The sequence below is a fragment of the Struthio camelus genome, chromosome 3 (assembly GCF_040807025.1).
Source record: "Struthio camelus isolate bStrCam1 chromosome 3, bStrCam1.hap1, whole genome shotgun sequence".
Taxonomy (NCBI): domain Eukaryota; kingdom Metazoa; phylum Chordata; class Aves; order Struthioniformes; family Struthionidae; genus Struthio; species Struthio camelus.
The window spans coordinates 56,038,049-56,063,259 of NC_090944.1; the positions used below are offsets into that span (position 1 = coordinate 56,038,049).

The 25,211-nt window shown below is 34.6% G+C and overlaps 1 protein-coding gene across 3 annotated transcripts in view; it reads left to right on the forward strand.

Annotated features, from left to right (window-relative positions):
* The window catches only part of GRIK2 (glutamate ionotropic receptor kainate type subunit 2), a 424,245-nt gene that overhangs the window by 249,281 nt on the left and 149,753 nt on the right, over positions 1–25,211 (forward strand). For all 3 annotated transcript variants that reach the window (XM_068937889.1, XM_068937891.1, XM_068937890.1), the window contains one exon: positions 24,110–24,333. In XM_068937889.1, coding sequence (XP_068793990.1) covers positions 24,110–24,333 — 224 coding nt within the window. The remainder of the gene's footprint in view (positions 1–24,109; positions 24,334–25,211) is intronic.

The window sequence follows — 25,211 nt, forward strand, 5'->3', positions numbered from 1 at the left end:
AGATTATTCTAAGGCTAATTCAACTGAAACTTATGATAGCAGAAACTGCATGAACCACTTCAAGCAAAAACATTCAGTAATCTTATTCTGATTTGCTTTAAGATTTCAGCAGATGAACAGAACATGTGCTAATCAAAATATTCATATTTACTACAAGAGTTGTTATCTTAGTGCTTTTCTAGTAAATGATAATCGGGCGTTGCTGTTGCAACAGATACTGATTACATCTAGCTTCATGCTTTTAAGATGAATGTGTGGGCATATTATATTTATACTATCTTTAAATGTCTGTGTGCATTGTACCTAATACAAAATATACATAAATAGAAAACAAAACAGATATGTAGCTAGAATTTGTTTCTCCATCTATTATGTATGTAAGTGCACAGGCATGCATACCTGATGGTTTAATGGTTGTCAGGTAATATCATCTTTTAGAACTAGAAGACTGGGATGGATGCTGTGGAAGTATTTTATAATTCTTTCGGAGCTCTGGAAAATGTCATTTAGGTGTGCTTTTGTTATTCAGCTTTCTTAAATAAGCACTAGTGAGGTCCTCTGAGCCTTTCAGTAAGACAATCTTGAAATGAAATACATTTGAAGAAGTTAAGGCAACAAAACATGTGGAACTGGGGCTTTTCCAATTCTTTCTTCTAGATAACACATAATGGAACATGTGTTCCTCTTTCCCCTAGATAATATATAACTAAACTTTAATTGATTTTTAAAATATAATTTTCCCTTTGAAATAATCTTCCTCGCTTAGGAGTCAAAGTAGTTTTGGCAGAATGCTTAGACAGGGTGCATCATGGAAGATGCAATCTAATTTGTTATCCTGGATTGTAGGGAGAGTAGGGGGCAGAGCCAGTAGATGTACAATTCACCTCCTGTGCTGACCCTTCTAAATAAAAACCCATCAATTTTTAACTTTTTTTTCAGTTAATATCTGTTAAATGGTTTAGATGCTTAATTGTTAACAAAAATCTTAAAACAGTTATTATTCAGAAAAAAAAAATCAGGGGTCACAACTTTTGACTGAGACTTTTAATAGCCTCTCTCATTTCTTCATTTTTTAAGACTTCCTTCTTCATTTTTCTCTGTTCTTATGCATATGCATGAGTATATGCATATTATTTATGCATCTAGCTCTTTACATGCATGCCTGTTATTGATGCATATTTGTTTAATATTTCACACGGTCAGTTAGCTTCATTTTTCACAGTCTTATTTTCCCCATAGAGTATATTTATTAAAATATCAAAAATGGCTTAGTTTTGTACAAAGTGAATAAATAAACTCAATTGTTATATCTTTTGGAAAGGTAACATGATTCTGTATAAATTTTCCAACCTTAATTTCTGATTAAAATGAATGGACTACACAATAGAGTAAAGATAGAGTTCTGAAAGTTGTGTAGTACCTAAATACATCTATTTGAAAATTATTTTTAGAAGTTTTTAAAATCTTATTTTGCCTACTTGTTACAGTTTTAACTGTCAGTTACTTAAGTCCAGAAATGATCTATGCTACAGTAAATATCGTTATGAGGTAATTCAGAGCATTTGTAACTCAAGAATAAATAAAATTCACAGTTTCAAATTGTCCTTTGGACAATGACTGTATATTATAAAAATAGAAAGGAAGATGCACAGTTTATATGAAGTTAAAAAATACAGAACAGAATATAAATATTCAGATTGCAGTACCTAAGCTGCTTAAATCTGCGTTTAGTCACTTTACATAGTTACTTGGCTGAAGTGCTTAGGCTGAAAAGTGCAAGTGAACTGAAAATTATGCCACCTCAGCTGATGTCAGCAAATCATGTCAGTCCTAAACGTGAAATTCTACAGTGTGAACAGAGGCTGAAGTAGGGGAGCCTTTGCATCAGGCCATGTGTGTTTTGAGTCTCCTGTCCTACAGTTTACTTGCTTTTCTTCTTTCTTTCACTGCGTTTCACAGTATTTGCGTGTACTTTGTGCCATCATTCTGATGCTAGTTCACAAAAAATGATTAGTTTCCTTTCAAATACAGTAAATACTGAAAGTGAAAAATCACTGAAGTTCAGTGATTCCTTCCCTTTAACAGCTGAATGGAGATGAATGCTTCTTGATAGAAGAGACGGTGGCCTCTGTAACTGCAAATGAAAGAAATGTTCACCAGAACAACAAATACAGATGCATTTTCCCTATGAAAACTTTTAAAATGGAAATTCTCAAATTAAGCGGTCAGATCTCTGCCACAATGAGGGATTTTTTTTTTCATTTAAGTGTCTACCCCCTTCTGTGTTTGATTAGGTACAAAGGCTTTATATATTCATTGAGAAAAAATCCTAAAGCCCAATTATCTCCATCCTTAATGGATGCATTCTTCATTGGAGAAAGGAGCTATTCTTTATACTGGCTTACAGTCATTGGCTTTGTGTAAGCATTCTGTTCAAAGTCAGATAGATTTATTAAATTGATTTTGAATTGGAATATAAGGTCGGTAGATTTCAGGTTGATCTGTGGTGCTGAAAAATTGTATAGCACCGTATTGTATTATATGAGAAATACAGTATGAATGTGTAAGTTATGTTCCAGTATAGATAGCAGATATGGATAGATTTTAAATATATAATTTAAATTTTCTTCTATTAGCAATTCCGCTTTACAGTTTCAAAATTACTTTCAAACATTCTTATGCTTTGATATTAAAACAGGCAAATAACTACTATTTATATATTTCCAAGAGATATAAACAAAACTATAAAATCTACTGATTAGTAATCTGTTAATATTGTATGACATTGAAAATAAGCCTTTTTTCCTTGGCTGTCTGTTTGAATGATTCTTTTACAATACAAAGCTTGCGTGTTACAAATTGATCTTAAGGCCTGCAAATCTTTCATGATTCATAAGTAATTACAAAAGCGTCCCAATTTTTAGATCATGGCTACTATTTATTGTATAAGAGGATTAAATGCAAACTTCCCTTTGTATATTGGAAGGGTAGGATTCTCAGCTTGGAGGAACGTGAAATTTATGCAATTGGGCAATTGGAAAGCACTACTCAATTAACTTTAGACATAGCTTTGTGCTTCAGCTCAGAATCTTACAAGTTCTTTTAAATCAACATCTTATAAATGTAAAATGCTTAAATTTTAAAAAAGTAGTAGTGGCCTTTTATTCTCTCAATAATAGGAAAGTTTCAGAGGTTTATTTTTAAAAGTTTAAAATGTTTTTGGAGATATCTTCCTCCAATAACTTCCAATTCTTCCTATTTTATTTTCTAATTTAAGCTATTTATGTTCTTGAAGAACTAGGGCCAGGCTTTTTATGTTACTATACAGAAGAGAATAAAAGCTTTGACTAAGCGACTTTATAGATTTTTGGTTACTTTGAAGACAAATCTATATACCTAGAGGAATTCAAGTTTCTTTTACTTTTCTGTTTCTGCCCTTCCCGAATGCGGTTTGATCACACTGCTTGGAGTGTAGTTTTTTTGTTTTTTCTTACAGCAAAACCCTGCCTCATGGAACCTCATTAAGAAAGGCTAAGAAGCTTTTCTAGCCTCTTCTCCTCAAGGACAGATATGGTTTTCTGCCTTGTAATTTCCAGGCAAAAGGTCTAGAAACTGCTATTTTCAGTACACTGCAGGACAGTTTAGCCATGCTCCTTTCATTTATCAATATCTCAGAAAATTTAACAGTAATAACGAGCTAGAAACTTTTTAGGAGAAAGCTGGATGGAGCACTCTGGCTTTTGTACCAACGTTGCATCTGCTGGAGAACAGATCAAGACGTATTTTGGCCTATTGTTGCTCTTTAAAGCATCGTATCTCCTGTGCAGTTAACTCATGGTACCTTAGTGCAAACACTGCTCTAAGGGAGACATTTTCCAAGATACGTAGAGCATTAAACTCCTACTGATTTTTCAGCTGATTCTCCTAAATTCATGTGCTGACGTTTATTCATATGCTACTACTTACCACACATTACTATTAGTCCATTGTCAAAATATTTCTCCATAGAGGATCAGTTGATTTTAACAGCTTCATTTAATGACTTTTTTAATTAAAAGAAATGTTACATAACCTCCTTTCTGTGATTCTCAGTATGACTTTTCTTAGTTTTTTTTTTTTTTTGCAGTACCCCCAAGATTTTTAGTAAGGGCTGCTGTGCTAGTTCAGATAATAAGGCTATCTCGCAAGACAGTGAACTTAGTAAAGCAGAGGTAGAATATCAGCAGTGACTTGGGAAACGTGTGTTGCCTTACTTAACTAAATTTGGAGAATGCGGGACTGTAACACAGGATCTTAGCTCTCTTCCTTTGTGGCCCATACATGTGACTGTGAATTGTCATTCATTTCATGTTTCTTTAAAAATATTGTCGATATCATGGTCTATACAGAAATACAAACTGAGTAAGCATTAGGGGAAAAAAATGCTCTGAAAATTGACACAAACAGAGCTTCAGAAATAGCAGATTCTCCAACATGCCTTTATGTTTTCTTGTTTTCAGTGTACTGAGAAGAAAGTTAAACTGATGCTGACGGAAAAAAAAAAAGAGCTAATATTGTATGATATGAGTTAGGATTTGCAATGTGGATTTCAAACTGCTTAGGCCTTAAGTTTAGAGCATTCTCCTGTATCTCTCTTTTTGAATATTTATTCCAATCACGTTAACAGGCTAACGGATAAAATTATCAATTTATATCCAGAAATGGTGATTAATACATTTGCTAAGCAGGCAAAGGGAGACAATCTAACCATTCACAGTATGGATTAAAAATGTGACCACATACTGACATATTAACAAATACAAATAAATGGGAACATACCATAATGCAGAAGTGATTCTAACTGCCATCTCTGCAAAAACTTACCCTTTTTTCCTAACCTGTCTTTGTCCATCTAAACCTTCATCTTAGACTACTTCTCTTAATGTTCTTCTTAGCTGTCAAATTCAGCTGAACATGGCCAAACTGAGCTCATTAGCTTGTCTTCTCTCCCTCTTTTTTGTCACTGTTGACAATGCCAGCATTCTCTTACAAGTTCAGGCCTGTAATGGAGTCATTTTAGATGTCTTCCTCTTTATTTCTTTTTCTATACAGTTTATGTGCCTATCTTACCATGTCTTCTATAGATCTTGAAAAACCAACCTTCTTTTTTCCTTTCTAACCCATACAGTGAAATAGCTGTCAGACAGGGCTTTTCTATTATTCATTTTTCTGGAGCAGCTACCTTGTTTCTGGCTTGTAAGACAACAATAATCTCTCTCCCGCTCCCCCCCCCCCCCCCCCCCCCCATGGCATGTCAGCTGCAAGATGTCGGGCCATGATACGTATTTTTCATTTTTCTATACTTGCATAAACAAGGAAAAGTTTTCTATTAAAAAAAATTACCACGTTGATTTTGACCTTGGTCCTTCTTTCTTAGTTCTCCATACTTAGAACTATTCACGCTATATTAAAAAATAAAAATTGTATCAAGGACTGCAAAATAATTATCGAGTCTGTGGTTAACACTTTCCTTGTATGAAATAAAAATCAAGATCAGAGGAAAATATGTTTCCACCAGCATCTGCAAAATGACCATGCATCTTTTATGAAAGTCTAGCATACCTTTACTTGTGTGAAATAATATTCACAGAAACTCAGAGCGCTGCTTAATTTGTTCAGTTTGCTGTTTTTCATAAAGATACATATTTGCTTTCTTAGAAGGGGAAATAGATGCATGAAGTTTTGCTGCGCAGTTTTATTTGGCAACACTTTAAAATTTAGTTTTTAAGATTTGGCTTTAAAAAAATGATATTCTTGCATTCCTGAGATGGTAAAGTTTTCCTTATAAAGAATATAAGTTATTGAGTTTTCAAATATTTCTTGCCTTTAAAGAACTTTTCTTTCTTTATATATCTTACTATAGAAAACTTTGCAAATGATGCAACATGTCAACCAGCTTAAAATGAAGGATGTTACTTATTTTTCACATCAGTTGTATAATAAAATTTTGCAATTTTTCATCAATATTAAACAAAAAAATCTATTCTATATTCTTCTAGAAGAAGCTCAGTTGAGCAGTTAAAAAACCCACTAATTTCCTATAAATAATAATATCTTCCTATGCATTATAAAGCCCTAATAATCCTACATTTTGGCAGCTTTACAAAATACTGAGTTCTTTTTTCAGAGAAGTGATATCTTTGACTCATGTCCATTAATATCTTCTATTCATATCAAATTATTTATTTAGAAAACCAACATTATGGCAATCTTGTTAATTTTGACTCATTAAAAATCAGGGTTATTTGTGAGCAGCATGGAATTAGAGTAAACAATGAGGCAGTTTTATGAAACAAGGGCAGCTTATGTGCAATGGAAGTAAAGGGTAATTTTTGATCTACCTTTACTCTCAGTGTTGTGACATGAACAGGGTCTTAGTGATACTTGCAGATGCTTCTTGGAAAGAAGAGAGGATTTTGAAATGCAACCCCTTCTTTCAGATACATTTTTAAACCCAACTTGACATCTTTCATCTGGCCCCACAACATCAATTTAATCTCAAGTGCAGCTCCACTGACTTAAATGTTGTACCTCAGAGGGAGAGATGAGCTGGGAGAGATAAAGTTCAGGATTAAGATGCCTAACGAGGTTTCTGTAAAAGGTGTCCTTTGAAGCACTAGCTTTCTAAGCTTCTGTTGTAGCCAGTTGAGAGCTAGTGAAAACTGATTGTTTTCACTAGCCCAGAGGGGAATTTAGCCTATCCTAGCCTAGAAGTAAATTCAGGTTAGTTGCTCCATGACGTTGAGCACATCTGCCTAGTGCAGCAGATGTGATACAGGAAGCTGAAGGACAGGTAGACTCTTCAAGGAATCTCTTACGGCAGTTGACACACATTCAGGAACCCAAAACACTTTTTTAGTGCTTCATCAGCTGAATTGCTCTGTGAACTCCATCATCTGTATTAATTAGATCTCCACTGCCTAAAATGGAGGCTTAAACTACTATGGGTTCAGCCAGTTACCCACACATATGTGTCTGGTGCCACTGGAGCTTCCCTGAGCTATCCAAGACACCTACATAGTGCAGGCAGATGTAAGACCTATGGGAGACCCTGACAATTACGGAACAGCAGCTGGAGACCAAGGGAGCTTTAGGGCATCTCACAAGCTCTAGTCCCATTCAAAAATGTGGCTAGAACAAGTGACCAAGTACCTACCTTTTGGTGGTAGCTCACACTTAGGTCTTGCGTGAAGTGATTGTGAGGCTATAGTCTGTCTGCAAAAATACATTTGTATTACACTCGCTACATTTGTTCAGTGTTCATGTGATTTTTTTTCTTACTGTCAGTAAATGTGAATAGGTAAAGTCCTCTTATTTAAAATATACTAGGAGGAGTTTGCTGAATGCAATTCCTTGTTAATGCAAGTGGACATAGCTGTTTTCTCACTGAATTATGCTATTTCTAATTAATTTTTTCATTATCACTATCACCTATCATATTTTTCACATTCTCCTAATGTAAACAAAGACTACTCTGAGAAACTATAGCATGAAATCAGCCACCTGAGAACTTTTATCTAGTAAAAATGTAAATAGTGATTTTGCTAACAATGCCTGTATAAAAAAATTTTATTTTTATGTGTGTTCTTAATTTTTCTGTACATTTAGACAGATAATTTAAGCTGTCTGGATAGAACTCTGTCTCTCATGTGGTTGAGGAGTAGCCACATTTGTTCATAATAAAAATGAAAAAAAAAATACCCAAATGACATACACCTACATCAGTTTCCCGTTCCAAAACAAGGGTCATGCCTAAATATTTTTTGTGAAAATACCTGACTGCTGTTGATGATTAACATAATGCATAATATTATTCGTCAAAAGAATTATATTCACAGTACTACATCACAGACAAAAAATGATTTTTCATTTCTTATTAGAAAGAATGTTTTGAGTAAACATGAATTTGGAAGTTAATGTAACAGGCTTATAAGCTTAGCATGCACATTTTTGCATTGAAGATTGGAAGAGTTCAGGACTCCAGAGAATTCCAAATCTAGAAATAAGGCTAAAGAAGACTTATTTTGAAAACTGAAATTCGAGCAAAAAATCATATAAACAAACAAAATTCCAGGAAAATATTTGAATGGTATGTCTTCTAATGCGCTGAGGAAATCCCTGCTCAGAATACAAGATATGGCAGCATTCTGAGCTTGCAGAAAGCACTCCGAGTTTTAGCTTTAATGTTTCTGAGTGTCATTGAGAGAAAGATAAATGTTCACCTCAGCTGAAGCTATAACATTTTACCTGTCTTTGAATGGTTTTCACCACCAGCATCAATAAATCTTCCTTGATTTTGGAGTTTGCACGTCATCTTCACCCATTACAGATTTAATTACAAAATGTAATGTTCAACTATAAAGCTTTCAAACGTTTTATAATAATTAGTACTTTCTTTGTATGAATTTAAGGCTGGTTTATATGGGATACAATGAGCAGTTTTGCATTACAAAAGATGAACTTAAATTATCACTTTATATATAATATATAGTACTTCTAGAATAACAAAAAATATTGAAAAATTCAGGCTACATTTTTTTGGAAAACGATATCAAACGTAGTTAAATTTTTTCAACCATGGACTTACTTAAACTAGCATAAAGCTGCAGCAGAATCTCAGATATTGCATGATGAAAATTTTAGTCGCTCAAGAGTTTTGCCATATTCAACATAGAGGTGAACTCTGATACCCTTGGGAGATGATATTTCGAAGGGTAACGTTCCAGAAACCACATAGTATATTGGCAGATCACGATGTGTTTATTGCTTGAATCAGCAACTCTGGTTGATGTAGATGGCAAGCTACTGATTTGTAGTTTACTGATGGTAAGCGTACTGATTTATACTACTGTTCTAATGTTATTTTCTAGGTTACTTGACATTTTTTGTTCTATTTTTTAGCCACTCTGCTTTAAAAAAGCAGTGACAGAATTTCGTTTACTAGATAGCCTCTGTATATATGGAAAATATTACTTTTGGCAGTTCAGTTTTCTTACTCTTATTTACTTGTGTTTCCAGCTATCTTCTATTTTATTTATATCTTTTCGCTTTCCTGATTTATCTGTTTAGCCATTTGAGGACCATCTGTTCAGACTGCATTTTTCTTTCTTGGTATACATTTATTTACCTTGCACATTAAGCATTACTATTCTATGCTAAATAATTCTTCTTCACTCAAAGTAGTTTCCAGCAATCATCAGTTATATTTGTTTAAGATGTGCTGGCAGTTTTCCAGCAATATCTGCTCCTTAAACAGAGCTACTAATCCACATTATTTAATATTTTAAAAAAGTATTCCCACTTGTTGAGGTTCTGTTAGTTGCTCTGTCTCAATCAGGTATCCATAATTTTTTAACTGTTCAGTGCCTGTGACTTTTTTTTATGTGTATGTATACTATTTTAAAAATTCATATTATCTTTCAGTTATTATTGTTGGCATGCTTTATTTTCCTCATTAATGTAGCAATTCATCTCTGTGTGAGATCTGTCTTGGAGGTCTACAGGTTAATTTATTATGATAATCTGTAATATGCCAGAAAATATCACTTGTGCTTTTTGTGCTTTTCAGTCTAATTGCTAATTCATTAATCCACAATTTCAGGTGCTCTGACCTTTTATTTCCAAAGTTATTTGTCCCAGGTTGAATGAGCACAGCAGGTATGTCCCTGACAAGCCACTAAAATTGTCTCTTCTGTTGCTTGAGCCTCTATTTTTCATTTCAGGCCAATTAAATATACTCATAGTCTTATGGATCCTCACTGCAAATGGTTTTCTTGCATATTTCTAGCAATATTATTCACTCAAACATCTTGCGCTCCCTAGCATCTACCCCTCCTTTGTTTTAGTAAAAGATCAATGAGATGGCCTTCTACGTAACTATGTAACTTAACAACTACAGCTTTACTACTACTTCAAATCAAAAGATAAACATTGGTTGCTACAGTCACGTACAGGATGACCCTTGCTTTGCAGGACTGTCCACTTAGTCACTCTCTAGTAAAGGCTGTATGTTATATTCCCACGTACAAACAGATCCTAACTCAGAGTGGATGTTATACACAAAAGGAACTCATGCTTGAGGCAGAATGTAGAAGAGAGGGTGTTGCAGAAATCCTTGAAAGAATGCCAAGCAAATCAAAAGGCCCGGTAATCTAAAATACCAGACAAAAAAATCCTAAATTTCAGTATTAATTTAGTGAAGGTCATAGCAGAAGTGCATACATAAATTCCCAATTAAATTGCAGGCAAGAGGTGTGCTACTGATCTCAAGTAAAAGGCAGATTGAAGATGTGTAGTTTCCATCCAAAGAGCAGTTGATAGTAAGCACTTACTTTCCCAAGAACAAGAACTTCAACACAATCTACATTTAATGAAACAAAATCCAGCAGTATTTCTAATATTTCAGTAAGATGTGGAGAACAATAATGCACACACTTCTTAATAGTAATAGTCATTTACATCTTATGAGCTGATCATGCATTGCCCAAAGAAACTGGATGAAACACATTCATAAAAAGAATTTTCCCCACTTGCTTTTCATTGTTTTTCATTGTTATTATGGCCAGTCTTGTGTGGTTCACAAGTTTTTGAAATAAACGAGGAATCAATTTGATTGTTCTTAGAGAAGTTATTGGCAAAATAGTGTTACTGCTGGATCAAATCAAGTGTGGATTAGGGATTAAATAATTTAGAGGCTAGGTGAAAGAAATAGTACATAAACAGTAACACAGAACATGTCTTAAGTCTAACCAGTATAATCCTTGTGTATAGTAGGATATTTGGACAAGCCTGACAAATGCAGTAGGGTTTTTTAAATGATTAAATTTCAGTGATAAAATTTGTAGAATGAAAAATTGAAATTCATTTACACTGCATTGCCAGTGAAGTGAATTACAGCCAACGAGGGCAATGACATGAAGTTTTCCACATGAGAATCTGAAAGACAACAGTTTAGCTCAGGCATCATCTACATTTCCAGCCATGATTAGGAACTGGTTGGATCTAGAACTAGGGCTGTATTCACCTTCACACCCTCCCACAATTGTATGATCTTTAAAATTCTTTTTATTACTATTAGGATAGTGGAGAAAGAGAGCTAATAACATGCGGATCATTTCTTATACTATAGATCTACTGAAATGAAATGTACGTAAAAATTACAATTATCTAAAAGCAGAGTAAATTTCTATTGAGATCTAGCTCTTTTATTAGGTAAATTTGTGTGTTTAAATTTTGATTCTGTCCCTTCTGGTTCAGAAAAGCTTGGTTATTGTGTTTGGTCCCATTTATAGAAATTAAAATACTGGGAGAAAATTGATGAGACCACTTGTCTATTCAACTGTGTGCTTTTCCTCCAAGGAGGTGATTTACAATTCTGTATTTCATGTCAAGTCTTCAGAAAGCTATTTTTAGAGTTTATCATGCACCTACTCATTCAGTCTATTTCTACAGTATCTATACTTCAGTGTACAGTACTTAATCACTGCAGAGATGAAAATAAAGATTAGCTGTAGTAGGAGAGTCGATAGGTACCACTTTTTCCAATCTTTTCTTACCCCTTCTCTCTGCTTTCTCACATCGTATTTTAACCTCATTCCTTGCATTTGATTAGAGGCCTGGGAGGTGAGGAATTCTTAAATTCTACTCATAACTTTGAACCTGGCACATTTCATGTTATTAAGAAAAGTTGCTACTTAACCTCAGCTTTGTTTTTCTTCATTTGGAAATGGAAAAAAAAAAGATTCTGAAAATCTAACAGGGGACTTATGTAAATTAACTAGGTATTTTCATGAAGCACAACAAACAAAACAAAACAAATTCTTAGTATTACTGACACTATTCAAAAGATGTGCTATAACTTATAGTCTGCTCATCTGCAAAGAATTTCAAAACACTTGAAAGCCAATATCTCAGGGAGGGTAGGAAAGAGGGACTGTGGAACCCTGGAATATGTTAGCTTTCACTAAACTGGTAAAAGAGTTTTCAAATGTGCTGGCAGGATTTGCGCACCTGGGAATGATGCCCAAAACACAGCGTCCCCCATACTATTTGGGGAATTGAGAGGTATTGTTTTATTTTCTTATTTCTGTAACATTAATTTGCAAACATCAAATTTAGTTTTACAAGAAAATAATACAAAAAGTCAAACATTCATTGTTTAAAAAAAAAGAAAGAAAGAAACTGCCCGTTTGGCTTTAGTTAAGTTGCAAATACCCTGAATGAAACTAAAATTTCTTTGTGTGTGCATGTTGGGAAGAAGATCATGGCAGTTTGTTTCATAATGGCTTAAAACTAGTTTGCACAGCCAGTTTTTATTCTGCTGTGTCCTGATCTCTAAGGGCCTGATTTGCAGTCTTAAGAATGCATGTGCCCTTAATATTCTTCCTTCTAGTGAAAGAAACAACACCCTCCTTTAGTATGGAAAATAGTTTGTTAACTAGAAGACTGTTTTGTGTCTGAGGCAAGACTGATTTTTCATTTAGAACAGAAGACTTATTTAGATGTATTTTATTAGGGTTTTTTTTTGTGGATAGGTATTGTAAAATTGTTATACTGTTTTTCTGGAAGTGTTATGTCAAAAATATATCATACTACTTAATATATACAAATCTTCAAATTTTTCTTCAAATGTTTGGTAATTTATAATTTTATTATTTTTTTCTATCTTAGCTTACCTGAGTAGGAAAATAAGCTCGCTCTTTCAAAACCTTACGTATAACATTCAGCCCTGCGATTTCCATATCTAATAATTTTCAGACTGATAGCATAGGATGTGGATATTTATACTACTTCTATATTTATACTGAAGAGGCTTCATATTTGTAGATTTAAGTTCTATGTTTTAGCATCATAGGAAGGGATGGGAAAGGGTTCTATTTTTTGTAAACTTAAAATAATTAACTGAAAAGTACACAGGCTTTTTGTATGCAACCATTGATGTTTAGAACTCCAGTGCTTTACAGGAAGGGTAGATGTTGTTAATGTCATTTTACCAATGGAGAAAACTAATCAAAGATGAGATGAGTATTTGACTTGCCAAAAAAGACTTAGTAGAACATAGTCTCATTTGCCAACAGAATATTGGCAGTACAATGAATGTATATTGTTCTACCTGATATACAAGGAATACTCTACACTGCTTATTTAGACAAGTTAGAATATTAAATTGCAGCTACAGCACTTCAGTCACCTTCCCCTCAACACTTTGCTTTTCCAAGTCCCCTTTTCCATTTTTAAATTCTTTTAAGTTTCAGACTGTCTTAGCTGCTATCGCTCGATCTTTTTAAAGTTTATATCTTTGTATGCTTCCTCTGCTCCTCCAAACATGAAGAACTCTGTGTATACGTCATATGAACTCTATTTGCTGTAGTTGAACAAAGAAGTTAACACAAAATGTTTCTGGTCCACTCACTGCAATATTTTATCATTAGCCAACGCTATCATTAAATCTCTTCTCTTGTTACAGGTCATTTCCCCTGTAGGTACAGGCTTTCTTAAAATGAGAGAATCTCTACTCTCAGTGGCGACTACAGCTCTCTAGAGCAATTACACTGACATAATTTTTCAATGTTTTTAGCCTCTCGTATCCTGATTCGGAGACAGACTTTTTTGCTCTTCAGTTCAAGCAAAGAATTAATATGCTTTTCTGTTGTGTGCTGAGTTGCTAAAATAATCAATATTTTTACTATAGTAAAGGATTACTAGCTATACTTAGTAGGTACTGTAGAAATAGGAGTTCAGGATCTTTTCTCGTTATAAAATACTCTATTGGTGTGTATGGATAATATGGGAAATTGTATACAGAGATGATCTAACTTTGATCAACAGACTTTTATGATTTTAGTCGTGCTGTAGGTGTAACACATCTGTTAATTATTTTAGAGTAAAATTCACCATATCCACAATGCAGCATATATCAACGTTACTTTTTTAAAAAATAACATCAGTATACCTTGGACATAGGGTGTTCAAATTCTTGCTTTTTAATACATTTCATAATCATAATATCTTTCTTCCCAAATAATTCTGAATATTTTACTGATAAGAGTACAATGCCATTTAAGAATACAGAAGCTATAAAACATACTCTCAGGATCATATCAATAGCCTGTTCAACTAAAAGTGCCTGCAAGTATAAGTATATAACTTTCAGTGTGCTGTAATTTGATCAGGAATGCTGTAATACCGTTATACATGTACAAATTACCAAGCAAGTTCCAAATTTGATTTTATTTTATTCAAAAAATACATTTACATTCATGCAAACTGATGCTGGAGTTAGGACACAAGAACTACTGATTCAAGGCAAAGGAATTGTCCTACTGTCCACTTTGCACAGTACCATAGTTCTGACTGTCTTTCACAAAATTACTGACCTTGCTGCTCTGTGTTAGTGATAAGGCTATGTTTGATGAAACAATTTTAAATAATATGAAACACTTTGAGGCCAATAATTTATCATTGCTATAAATTATGATTTGAAAATGGGCCTTCCAGCCCTAAAAATAACTATTGAGATACTATTGCATTTAATAATTCCAAAATGTAAAATCAAAACTACTGTATGATCAACTGTTGTATTCTTACAGAATAGTAATAAAGAAAATGCAAGTCAGTTATGAAGAGCCACCGTGGAGGTTCTTCATAGCTGAGTGACTAAGCACTAACCCTGTTAGCTGCTGTTAGAAATCTGCATAAAGATCACAGAGGTTTACTGATACAGCAATAGCATCTCAGGTCAAACTCAGCTTAATTTCACTCAAACTTTAATATAGCTCCTTCTATTTAGGAAATGATGATAATAAGACAAAATAAAGGTTTTCCTACAGTCCCCTGCCATTTTCAAAAGAATGTTATGGCTAAGATATATAGCAGCATCTTTTTTACGTGTCTGTGAAGCCAAATCACAGAAATGTTGGGATCCTTTTTTGGGTGATATATTTAATTCATCCTTTTTATATCAGCTGTCTCAACACAAAAAATCTACAAAATCTCCACAGGGGTTGTGTCTAATCCAGTAATTAGCTATGGAAACCCCCCAAAAACCCCATAGCTATTGCTTTCATCCAAAGACGTAAGGATAAAGAGAGAGGTGTGTAAGTTTAGTGGATCGGTAAGGAAAAACAAATAAAAAGTATGCAAACTGCATTTTACTGAGTTTATCATTGAAAGTTATAGTTTGGTCTTTGAATGGAGCCCTGTCACAAAGCTTCTTCTAGGACAGGAAGTGATGTGGTAAAAGACTTACACTGGTGTTTTTTTCCTTATTATAATGGTCTTAAGCATAGATTACAGAGGGAACACAATTTAAGACATCATTGAAGTGTGCCTAAAGCAAGAGAACCAAAGCACAGTAAAGATTGCAGCTGTACCCACATTGTACCCACCATGCTCTGTGGGAATGACAAATAACACATTTCCATTCCAGGCTTAATGGTCCTATGTCTAAACTGATTCTTGTTACCTCTGTAAACTAATATACAAATAAGAGAAATAAGATGGGTACCATATTTTGGTATTTTATTTATTGTATTATAAAATATTTGAGCAATATTTCTGGTCTTCTCATCCTATATTTAAAATTATTTTATGTGTTTGATTGCTTCATGTGCTGTAAAAGGAAACCGACAATTTTACATATCAGAAATTTTTTGGAGACTATGTGTGAAACCTTTTTCACTGGTTGCAGCCTATTTTTCTCTGTCTGCATCCAGAATGGAAATAAAATGACAGTTTTGTAACAGAGATCTATGTAGAAAGTTGGAAGGAGAAATTACTTACAGTACAAAATCCGAGAACTGTTGAGATCACCTGGACGTTATCTAGTCCAAACAACTCTGCTCAAAGGATCCAAGGATGGAGACTTCACAACCTTTCTTGGAAGCTGTTCCAGTGCTTAATCACGCTTACAGTTAAAAAGTACATAAGTTGAAAATCCCTGTGGATGGAGACTGTGTAATCTCTCTGGGCAACCTCCTCTACTGCTTGAGTAGGTATGAGGAGAAACTTTAACACCATGAGGACAGTCAAGCAGTGGAACAGGTTACTCAGACAGGTTATGCAGTTTCTGTCCTTGGAGGTTTTAAAGGCTGACTGGAAAAAGCAAGGAGCAACCTGGTCTGATCTCATAGCTAACACTACTTTGAGGAAGAGGTTGGACTAGAGATCTCCTGACTTCCCTTCCCAGCTGTGCTATCCTATGATCCTATGAAAGCTAGTAGAAAATATGCAAAAAAAATTTTATATTAAAATAACATAAGTGGCTGATTAAAATAACAAGAATCCTCTAATAAAATCCAGGTGATCTAAAAAAGAAGCACAGGTCTTGTTTTGAAGGCCAAAGGCTTTTGTTAGGGTGTGAAATTTGCTACTGTGTAACAGCACGAACAAGCCAGATTAAGCCAAACTGCAGACCTTAATTTTTCAAATCAAATGTGCTGTGAACAGGAATAATGCCTAACCTCTCTCAGAGTTAAGAGCCCAACAGATAGTTTTGAAAGAATTGAAGTTGGGCATTAGCCTTCCTCTGTTCAGCTTAAGGATGCCTTTTGTCCTAAGAGAATATGAATGAAGTTCAACTCTAATGTTAACAGTCCTCAAAATTCCAGGTGTCTGACTGAGTTTACTCATTGGCTGAGGTTTTGTAGCCTCTTAGACTTAAGAACAGACTTGGTTGATTAGAAAGTATCCTTATAAATTGTTTATTTTAAAAAATAGTTTCCTTTTAAAAATAGTTACATACAGTAGATTCCTTACTGTCCATAATCTATAGAAGTAAAATTACTAAACTGCAGTTGCAGTATCTGTGTACTTATATTGTGTGATCGCAGTGTGATTGTACTAAACGATAAAATGTATAAATGACTGAAAATGGATATCAGTTATACGATTCCTCCTGCATTTCTAATATAAATATTAGTGCAAAATGTCATCAGCAAAATTCTTGCCTGTAGACTCCATTTACATTATTCTGTAGTTTTATAGTCTAATTAAAAATAGCTATTACCCATTTTGTTGTTAAGTATAGATTGCATTTTAACTTTTCATTTCTTTGAATTGAGCCAAAATTTTTTCGGAAAAGGATCATGAAAAGAAAATTAAATCACTGCTTCTTTTCTTCTTCCCCAGCACTATTGCTAGAAGTTATTAAATGTTTTCAAAGTTCAATTTCTCCAAGCATTAATGTGACAACTACCTCAGTTATGTTTTACAGAATTACTCTTCATATCCAAAATATCAATATTTGCACATATCAACTTATCATACATTCTAGGCCTCATATACTACTCAAAGTTTGTGTGCAAAATTCTTATTGAAGTTAGCTGTAGCCACATGCATATATTGAATTCAATATAACTTTAAAACCTTGTCTCCTGAGAGGTTATATAACAAATTTCAGCCCTATGCAACTGGAAAAAAAATCATCCTCTCTTTTTCTTTAAACCTACTTTGTGTAAAATAGATTAGAGTCAGTAATAGATGAATCAGGCTTGGAAGTAAAAAGTAAATGAAAAAGCAAAGGAGCGTGTCCCAAGGGCTTCTGTAGTAGGAATGAATCCTGTACCTTGCTGTGTTCATTGCTGAGGGAACATCCTATGGCTGCTCATGGCAGCAAAACAGGGAAACCTTTCCACAGCTGAGAAGTAAAAGAGTATATAATGAGAGCCTGACTCCAGCACAAAAGGAAGGGTAGGTCTAGCAATCCTTCTCCAAGAGCTCTGCAGTAGTGAAGAAAGTAGAACCCACTGAGAATGCCTATGCTAATACGCAAGGGGAAAATATCATTCACCTTAAAGACAGAAGGTCAGTATGGAAGATTAAGTACAGTTCAAAACACTATTCAAAGTACCATTCAAAATGCCTGATGCTCTCTGATAGAGCAGGATGGAAATAACTGTCACTGGTTCAGCTGATTCTGAAAAGTGCCGTATAGGGTAAGATCAATTCTATTTCTGCCTCCCTCTTGTTCTGGACCCTGTCTTCCTGGATAGGTAAACTCTCTTTGAGGAATTATCAGTATGGAGGCAGAATGTGAAGACAGTGCTGTTCTTAGGTTATCGTGCCATATATTTGAATGGTGGAGTGAGTGCACTCTTCCTCACGCTTCCTCATACTTGACATAATTGAAGTAAGAAAGTATTATGAGGAGTGTTTTTCTCCAGTCCCTGCCATCTACCATTGGCATTACTGTCTGCACTCTTTCATCACATGTTGTGGGTATTGTTTATGTTGCTGTGCAACTCTCTCATTTTACTTGGAGCTGCACCTTGTAGTGGAAGGTCCTTGTCAGGTCTACTTATTTCTAATTGTTATTCTAACCTTTAGTGGCTGCAAAATTTCTCTCTGTAGCAACTAGCTTATCCCTTCCTATCTTTGTTTGGATGCTATCATAAAAGCACATTCATCTTAAGTACTCTAAGGTCAAGAATAAGTGCTCTTCAGGATTATGCTTTCAGATATATAAATCTTTTTTTTTTTCTCCTTTAAAATGTAACCCTGCTGGATTCTATTGCCAAGTGAGACAAATATTATTTATTATGGAACTTATCAGAAAGCCATTTAAGAAGTATTCATTTGTTAATGTTCCTTTAGATGTATAAAATTTGCAGTTTACGCCATTCTCCTCCAGTTCATCCTGAGAAATTAACTAAAGAGAATTTTCTTGTATTTCTCCATGGTAGAAGACTTTAGGAGCCACTGTTGCTGCACCTTTGGAAACTTGGCCCTTTGTTTCTCTTGTTTTGCATATGTGTCATTTCTGGATGTTATCTCTCTATGCCAAGAGAATTGAATATTTTGGAGATAACATATCTACTTAGCAAAATAGGTTACATATCTGCAGAATTACAGTTTTATCTGTTAGCCATTCTAGTAGCTTTTTCAGCGTCCTCAGTCAATAAAGACTCTGGATTTTGTTTTTATTGAGGTGTTTAAATTTTGTTCTTACGGTGATAATTCTAGTTCAAGAATATTGAAGCAGAGTCGCTGAAATCGGTACTTATGCAAAAAAACCCCAACATTCAGCCCATTCCTTTCTGATATTTCTTTTATCACCTGTGGAAGAAGTGTGAATCCTGTTCTTCAGAAAGCAGATTTGTACAGCCATCGGGACCAGCCTTAGCTCAAATTTTCACTCATCATTTGGCCTATGCACTTCATTTTTGTTTGGTAGCTCCTTTTTCTCCTTCCCTCATTGCCTCAGTTATGATGCCTTTCTTGAAATGAAACTGTTGCAGTAATTATAGTAAATGATATAGTGGTTTTGTATAGGATGAAATGGCAGTCTGAGTCGATATTTGTTTTCATTTCTGATCTGAGTTAGCTTTTGAACCTAGACCCATTGTACTACCTACTTTCTTAAGCAACATCTAAACCATATTGGTAGGATACGCTCACGGGTATTCCTGTGCTACTGGAACTTCATTCTTTTGGATGAAACATAAAACAAAGATCCTTTCCACTATTTATGAATTATCTGTATAATTCTTAGCAGTTTGATTAGATTTTTGTCAAGCACAGAATATAGTAGAACCATTTCCTGACCAAATATATAATAGCAATTAATTGCAGGTTCCTGCCTGCAACCTCATTTCAGAGATATTTGGATGTGGAATTTCTCTTCAGATTATATCAATTACTATTTAGTGTTATTATATACAAATAAACTACCATCACATTTCACCACTAAGATGATAGTGGAAGTCACTGTGATCAGTTTGTGTCTGCGATATTTTGTATTTTTCTTTACATTTGTTGAGCATCTAAATAATCTTTATAATAGCATATGAAATGTAGTGACTAGAGCATTACAGTAATAAGCCAGTGACTGCAGCCATGGTTAAGACCCTATCAGGGTAGGTACTGTTACTATTTCCAGGAGTTGATAGCCATGAAAGATAATTTTCCCCCCACTATTAGAGTTTGGCCCTCCAGTCTTTCATTGTCAGTATAAATCTTTCACCATGAACTTACAAACTGAAAAAAATTACTGACCTTCCAGAAGAGGAACTTGACGTAATTTTGGAGTTACTGTACTTTTAGATGTTACTAGGTAATGAAGAATCTTCTCTATATATTTGAGGTCTTCTGTGGAGAGATTTAGTTTAATAGACACACTTATGCACTCTAACTATTTTGAAAATTTCGTATTTTGCATCAAATTTAGGGTGGAAAAGTACAGCTGCAGAAGTACAGCTGTGTTTTGCTTCTTGACTGTGTGTGGCAGGTGCTTTGTTGATAGCTTTAGTGAAATCATAAAATAACCTAGCATACTGAGCGAAGGACCACAGTAGATCAAGTAGTCCACTCCCCTTTTCCACTTGTAGGTCAGCTGTAATTATATTATGCCAGATAAATGCTGTCAAAGATCCAATGCTGAAGATTTGCAGCTCCACCTCTTAATATAATCCAGTGATTTTTGTTGTCTTTGCTGTTCTGTATTTTTGCCTAATGTTTACCCTGGTTCAGACTGTGCCTTGAGTTAGGAATCACAGAATCACAGAATGGTTGAGGTTGGAAGGGACCTATGGAGATCATCTGGTCCAACCCCTCTGGTCCTGCAGATTCACCTAGAGCACATTACCCAGGACCCTGTCCAGATGGCTTTTGAATATTTCCAGGGAAGGAGACTCCACAACCTCTCTGGGCAACCTGTTCCAGTGCTCAGTCACCCTCAGTCACAGAAAGTTTTTCCTCATGTTCAGACGGAACTGCCTGTGTTGCAGTTTGTTTCCACTGCCTCTCATCCTGTTGCTGGGCACCACTGAGAAGAGTCTGGCCCCATCCTCTTGACACCTTTCCTTCAGATATTTCTACACATGGATGAGATTCCCCCCTGAGTTTTTCCTTCTCCAGGCTGAACAGGCCCAGCTCTACCAGCCTTTCTTCACAGGAGAGATGCTCCAGTCCCTTCATCGTCTTCATAGCGCTCTGCTGGACTTGCTGCAGTAGCTCCATGTCTCTCTTGTACTGAGGAGCCCAGAACTGGACGAGGAACAGGTGTCCCAGCTGCGCTCACTAGCAGATTATATCTGAAAAATGCTAATATTAGGCAGGAATCATCATGCATGGTTTACAAAATCAGTCTGTTTGTTAACACATTTATCCTCTGTTTGGTTTTAGAAGATGGAGTGGTAAGTTCAGCACAATAGTGAAATTGACATAAGGATGCCTGCCATAATGGAAATTTTTTATCTTAAATTTACAGATCATTCTTACACTTAGATTTCACGTGTATATTTTGATAGTGGATGAAAGAAATAGTTAAAATTCAGCCTGACACAATTCTGTTGCTGAGAGTGAAGTAGTATAACGATGAATGCATTTTTTTCTAATTTTTATTTTTCGATTTGTATTTTATCTCAAATTATGATTCCTCTTCGTGGATACCATAGTCATGTAGGTACTCACAAAAGAAAAAATTCTTTCAATAAAAAGAAAAGATTTCTATGTCTTTTTTTTTTTCCAACACAAAGATGTATCATCTTCATACGGTACTTTTTATTTACGTTAGTTGCATTGTGAAAAGTGTAAGTTCCAGGGAACCATTTTTACACGTTGTTTTACACAGTGTCAGAAAATTGTGTTCATTTGTTGAACATTAAGGTTGATCTTGTTTGAACAGGAGGTTGGATTAGGTGACCTCCAGAGGTCCTTTCCAATGCAAATTATTTTGTCATTCTATGGAATGATCTAGTCATATGTTGTAATTGTGTTGTAGTTTCTTAAACTGCTACTGAAAGTAATATTTATAATATTAATTTCAGGAGTTACAATTTAACTAGAAGCTCATTTATACAAATATTGTTTTCATCCCATATGGTATACATTAGTGCCAGGCAAAAGCAATGTGGCCCTTTAATTTGTACCTTTTGCATGGATTTTGGAGGTGCTCAGACAAAAAAATACAGAGTATGTGAAATGACAACAGGGTGATCAGACATTTTAAAAGAAAAGAAGAATATTATAATCTCAAAAGGTCAATATTCAGTCATGTAACCTGAGGGACAGTTTTTCCTCATCATGCAATCATAAGTTAATCATTCTGAATTTTGAGTGAAAAATGGAAATGAAATAGTCAAATGGAAATGAATAGTTTTCTCTGGTGAAAATCTTGAGACAGCAGTATAGGGACCTATATCTTGGATCAGTCCCTCCCAGCTTGTCCTGTTCTGCTATATGAAACATGCATTATGTATGTCTTGTGTTATTTTTCTAATTGCATCAGCAGCTTCCCTAGAACTTTGCTCTGCTAAGGATAGCTATAACTTCTACTAACTTATGTACTGCTCTGTTTTCAACTAATGATCAAAGGTTGGATTAATTAAGGGTCATGTTTTAAGACAAGGCACGTCACAACTGCCAGTAGTCTTCCAAAAGATCTATTTTCTCTGTCTTTGGGCAGCTGTATCTTCTGGGAGTTTACAGTAAGATCTCTTCAAACTGTAATGGTATGGACTGTTACCTGCCTCTCAAACCAACATTCTGAGATGTTATGTTTCTCAAACTTGTATATGTTGCTCTGTAAATCTTAATGAAATTTTAATTTTACTCTCTTATTCTACTGTTTTCTTTCTGTATCACATGGAATATCATCAGTCATACGCAATCCATAAAAACTCACCTGTGAAATAAAGTCTTGCTACTCTGATTAATACCTGTAAGTTCTGAGTATCAGTGGAAATGAGGCGTGCATCATGTTTTTGACCATTGAGCCCTTCAAAAATTAAATATATAACATCAATAGAGTTTTGCATAGTAACAAAAGTGTACTTCCAGAGGGGACAACAATATCATAAATGCACATAACAACAATGAAGTATAGTAGAGCTTCATGGAATGTTAGGCAACAAAAACAAAGGAACATTGAAATGCTATAATTCTATTTGAGATTTTGAGCATTAGATAGTATTTCCCATACCAACTAAACAAAATATATAAATTTATGAATTAATATCATATTACTAGGAACAAAATCTGTGGATCTTGGTTTAGGACTGTCATTTTTAAAAATGATGTCATTTGCAGGTATGCTATTTGAATAACTTATTATTTCACAGTAGCTGTACCATTTCTCTTATTACATACCTATATTTGCAAGTAGTTTACTGAAGAAGCTTCATTTGCAGTGTGCTGAGTTGTATACTGTATATTCTCCCACTCTGAACTTTCCTCTTTCACACTCACACACACACACACATGTGCAGGAGCACACATATACACACATACACATGCACAACAGTCTTTTAGCAGTAGTTGACAGAGATTTAAAGTAGATCCTGTAGTTTGATTTCATCACTATGATTTCCATTACTTTTTGAAAAAATGTAGAGGATTTATTAATCTCTCACGAATTATTGCCGTAAATAACTAAAACTAAATGTAAATTATCAAAACACATTCTATTGTATGCCTGAAGTTTAAACTGCGCTTGCTTAATATTCCATTATCTACAGATGAATTTTCTGGTTGTTTCTGCAAACTAGTAAGGACAGATGTATCTTATTAGAACTTGTTCCCTGTAACAACTTTGCAGGTGTAACACTTCCCATTTTAAAATGTTCTTCATTGTTTCCCAATACTTTTATGCTAAATTAAGCACAGCTATTTTCTCTACTTTTAATTTGTCTACACTTGAAAAAGCATATTCACATTTGTTTCATAAACATATGAACTTTTAAAGAGCACAGTGAAGGAGTGACAAAGTAAAGATATACATTGATTAGATATACAGATATCAGAAAGATATACAGAAAGATATACAATTACAATGAGTTTTAAAAGATGTAATAGCAAATGTTCTTGTTCTCTGCAGGACAGAATATTTTGCTTCATTTTTTTTATATGCCTATAATAGCATCTGTAGTTTCCCTAAATGCTACTATGTTAATTCAGCATAAATAACTAGAATAGAACAGTCTCTTTATTTGAAGAAGAGGAGAGTTTTAAATTTCAGCCTAACTAGTACAAACCTCTTCCATATAAAGTCTGTATTTTGTTTAACCTGATTGACTGCTTCTGGCTGTTGGTTCTGACTTATGGCCTGTTTCTCTTTTTGTATTTCTCTCAACAGAAAGCTGACCTTGCAGTTGCACCATTGGCGATTACCTATGTTCGAGAGAAGGTCATCGACTTTTCCAAGCCCTTTATGACTCTTGGAATAAGTATTTTGTACCGCAAGCCCAATGGTACAAACCCGGGCGTCTTCTCCTTCCTGAATCCTCTCTCCCCTGATATCTGGATGTATATTCTGCTGGCTTACTTGGGTGTCAGTTGTGTGCTCTTTGTCATAGCCAGGTAACATGTCGACTTTTGTGATTTTTTTGGCAATTGTTACCATCTTTTTCTTACTAATAATTGTCAAAAGTCACAAAAAATTTCTTACTTTCATACTTTTATATTTTAACATTGTGATGTACAGAAGAATAGTTAATGATGAGGGTTCTCACTGTTAATTTACTCCACTGCCATGTTAAGTCTCCAGTTTGTTTGTTATGTCGCTAAGTATTGAGTATGTTAGCTATCTCTCTCTTTTTATTTACAAATAGAGAGACATTAGCCAATTTATGAAATGTCTTTTCCCATTCATGCTGTGTTTAGAAAGGAAGGGGCCAACACACTTTATTTTGTTAGCACGACTTAGTTTGATGCTATGGTGTTTAATCTCAAGCTAAGTACTTAGCTGCCCATGTTGATCCTAGATGTCCAAATTGGGCCTCTTCATGTTAAAAAAAAACAAAAAATTTACTTGAAGTATATCAGCCTTTGAAGTAAAATTGCAGAATAACTAGTTTTTAATTGTGTGCTAGATGAGATCCCTGAGACAGATCACATAATTTAAAGTTCTAGATTGGAATATATTTGGAAGCGTGTTTAGGTGAGCTTCCAGGGTTAGGGACCTCAATAAGACAATTGTTAAATTATAAAAGGTTTTGAAATATAGGGCTCTGTTGCTCCTTAAACACTCATTATCTGTTTTCTTCAATGTAGACAAGTGGGTAAACTTGTCCTGTTGTCAAAAAATTCCATTATATTTTACCTTTTCATTTTTAATTAATTGGTACCAGCTCCAGATGCTCACAGAAATAAAATCCTGCATGTCATAACTTTGACTCTTACTGTGACAGCAAAAAAAAAAAAAAACAAACAAAAAAACAAAGCAGTAAATCACCAGT